The sequence below is a fragment of the Lactuca virosa genome, chromosome 2, assembly GCF_052849685.1.
Source record: "Lactuca virosa cultivar CGN04683 chromosome 2, Lactuca_virosa_CGN04683_v6, whole genome shotgun sequence".
Lineage (NCBI taxonomy): Eukaryota > Viridiplantae > Streptophyta > Magnoliopsida > Asterales > Asteraceae > Lactuca > Lactuca virosa.
The window spans coordinates 66,172,068-66,173,573 of NC_136427.1; the positions used below are offsets into that span (position 1 = coordinate 66,172,068).

Below are 1,506 nucleotides of genomic sequence, written 5' to 3' on the forward strand. Positions count from 1 at the left end.
TAATGATTTGAGGGGTAATTAAGACATTTTGCAAAACAAGAGTACGATATGGGTTTGGATATGGGAGAGTAGAATGACCAACTTTACTCACGAGTATTGAAGATCCGTCACCAACTAAAACAGATGAATAAAAATTACGCTTATTGGAAATTTTAGTAAGTATACATGCATCTTGATAAAGATGGGAGGTAGCTCATGTGTCCGTATACCACCCCTGTTGCTTGGATCAGCCATTGAAGTTATCTGGAACGCCTATGGAATATTTGTTGGCTGTTGGAACATTTGTTGTTAAGATGGACTGATCAACACCTGATGTTGTGAGATGGGAATTGAATGTGACGCAAAAAAATGATATTGTTAGGCTTGTTATTATGGGCCGGCTGAAGTAGGCGGTATTTGGGCTAACTGTTGTTGGACCATAGGCTGGTGGGCCGGCTGAAGCATTGCTGGTGGGCTCAGAAGGAGACCAGGTTGCGTCTGGGCTGGAGTCGACAATCAATACCAACCTTACCCCCAACCATGAGGTGCAACGAGATGTTGTTGTTGATGTGAACTTCCACCAAACCTTCCACCATTGCAACCACCACAACCGCCATGGCCATTCCGACCACCATAGCGGCCCCCACGGTAAGAGTTTCGTTGTTTGGGTGTGTTTGTGGTGCTATCAGTAGAGAGATGGTTGGAGAAGAGGCGTGATCAGAATGATTGGGAGTAGGAGTGGTTTGCCGCTGCTGATGTTGAAGGAGTTGACATTCTTCAACCAATAACATGGACCGCATTTGCATGAAGGATGGTATAGGATCACGATGACGTATAGTAGTAGCAGTATAATGGTACTTGGAAGACAACCCATTGAGTGCATAAGACACAAGATTGATCTCAGGAATCGGGTTTTCCAAATTTTCTAGTAAATCAACAAGAGTCTTGATACGAGAGTAGTAAGCACTGATAGAGGAGTCACCTTGAGTGATGTTTCTGATCTCATTGTCAATTTGAATGGATGAGGTTTGTTTATTTTCACGAAAAAGCATCTCCATGTGATTCCAAAAATCATATGCAGATGAGTTTTTCTTCCAAATCATGTGAAGAAGTGACTGAGAAAACGTGCAATACATCTAAGATTTTACAATGTTGTCTAAACACTCCCATTCTTCAGTTGTTGCAAGAGACTTTTTGGTGATGGGAAGAAGATGTTTGGAGAGACCGTACCCCTTACAGTGGGTGTCAAAAATCTCGCGACATATGTCATAATTCATTGTTTAAAGGTCGAGAACTAGTGGAACCACATGTTTGATGTTGATGGAGGAAGAAGTTTTGTCCAGAGGAGGGACAGAAAAGGATGAAGCATCAATGTCAACCATGATTGACGAAAGAGAGGGGAGGAACCAAAATCGAGACGAGAAGAAGAGCTTATTCGGCGACTAGGGTTCTCTGATACCATGTAATCGTGATAAAAACCCCATGCCTTGTATTACTTCATTAGTTGTATATATATATAGAAATACA

At 42.0% G+C, this 1,506-nt stretch overlaps 1 protein-coding gene across 1 annotated transcript; it reads right to left on the reverse strand.

Moving 5' to 3' along the window:
* Positions 1–455: 455 nt before the first annotated feature.
* Positions 456–1,115, reverse strand: LOC145157473 (uncharacterized). Its single transcript, XM_079076505.1, has one exon. The coding sequence runs from the start codon at positions 1,113–1,115 to the stop codon at positions 456–458; it is 660 nt and encodes a 219-aa protein (XP_078932631.1).
* Between the last annotated feature and the right edge of the window lie 391 nt (positions 1,116–1,506).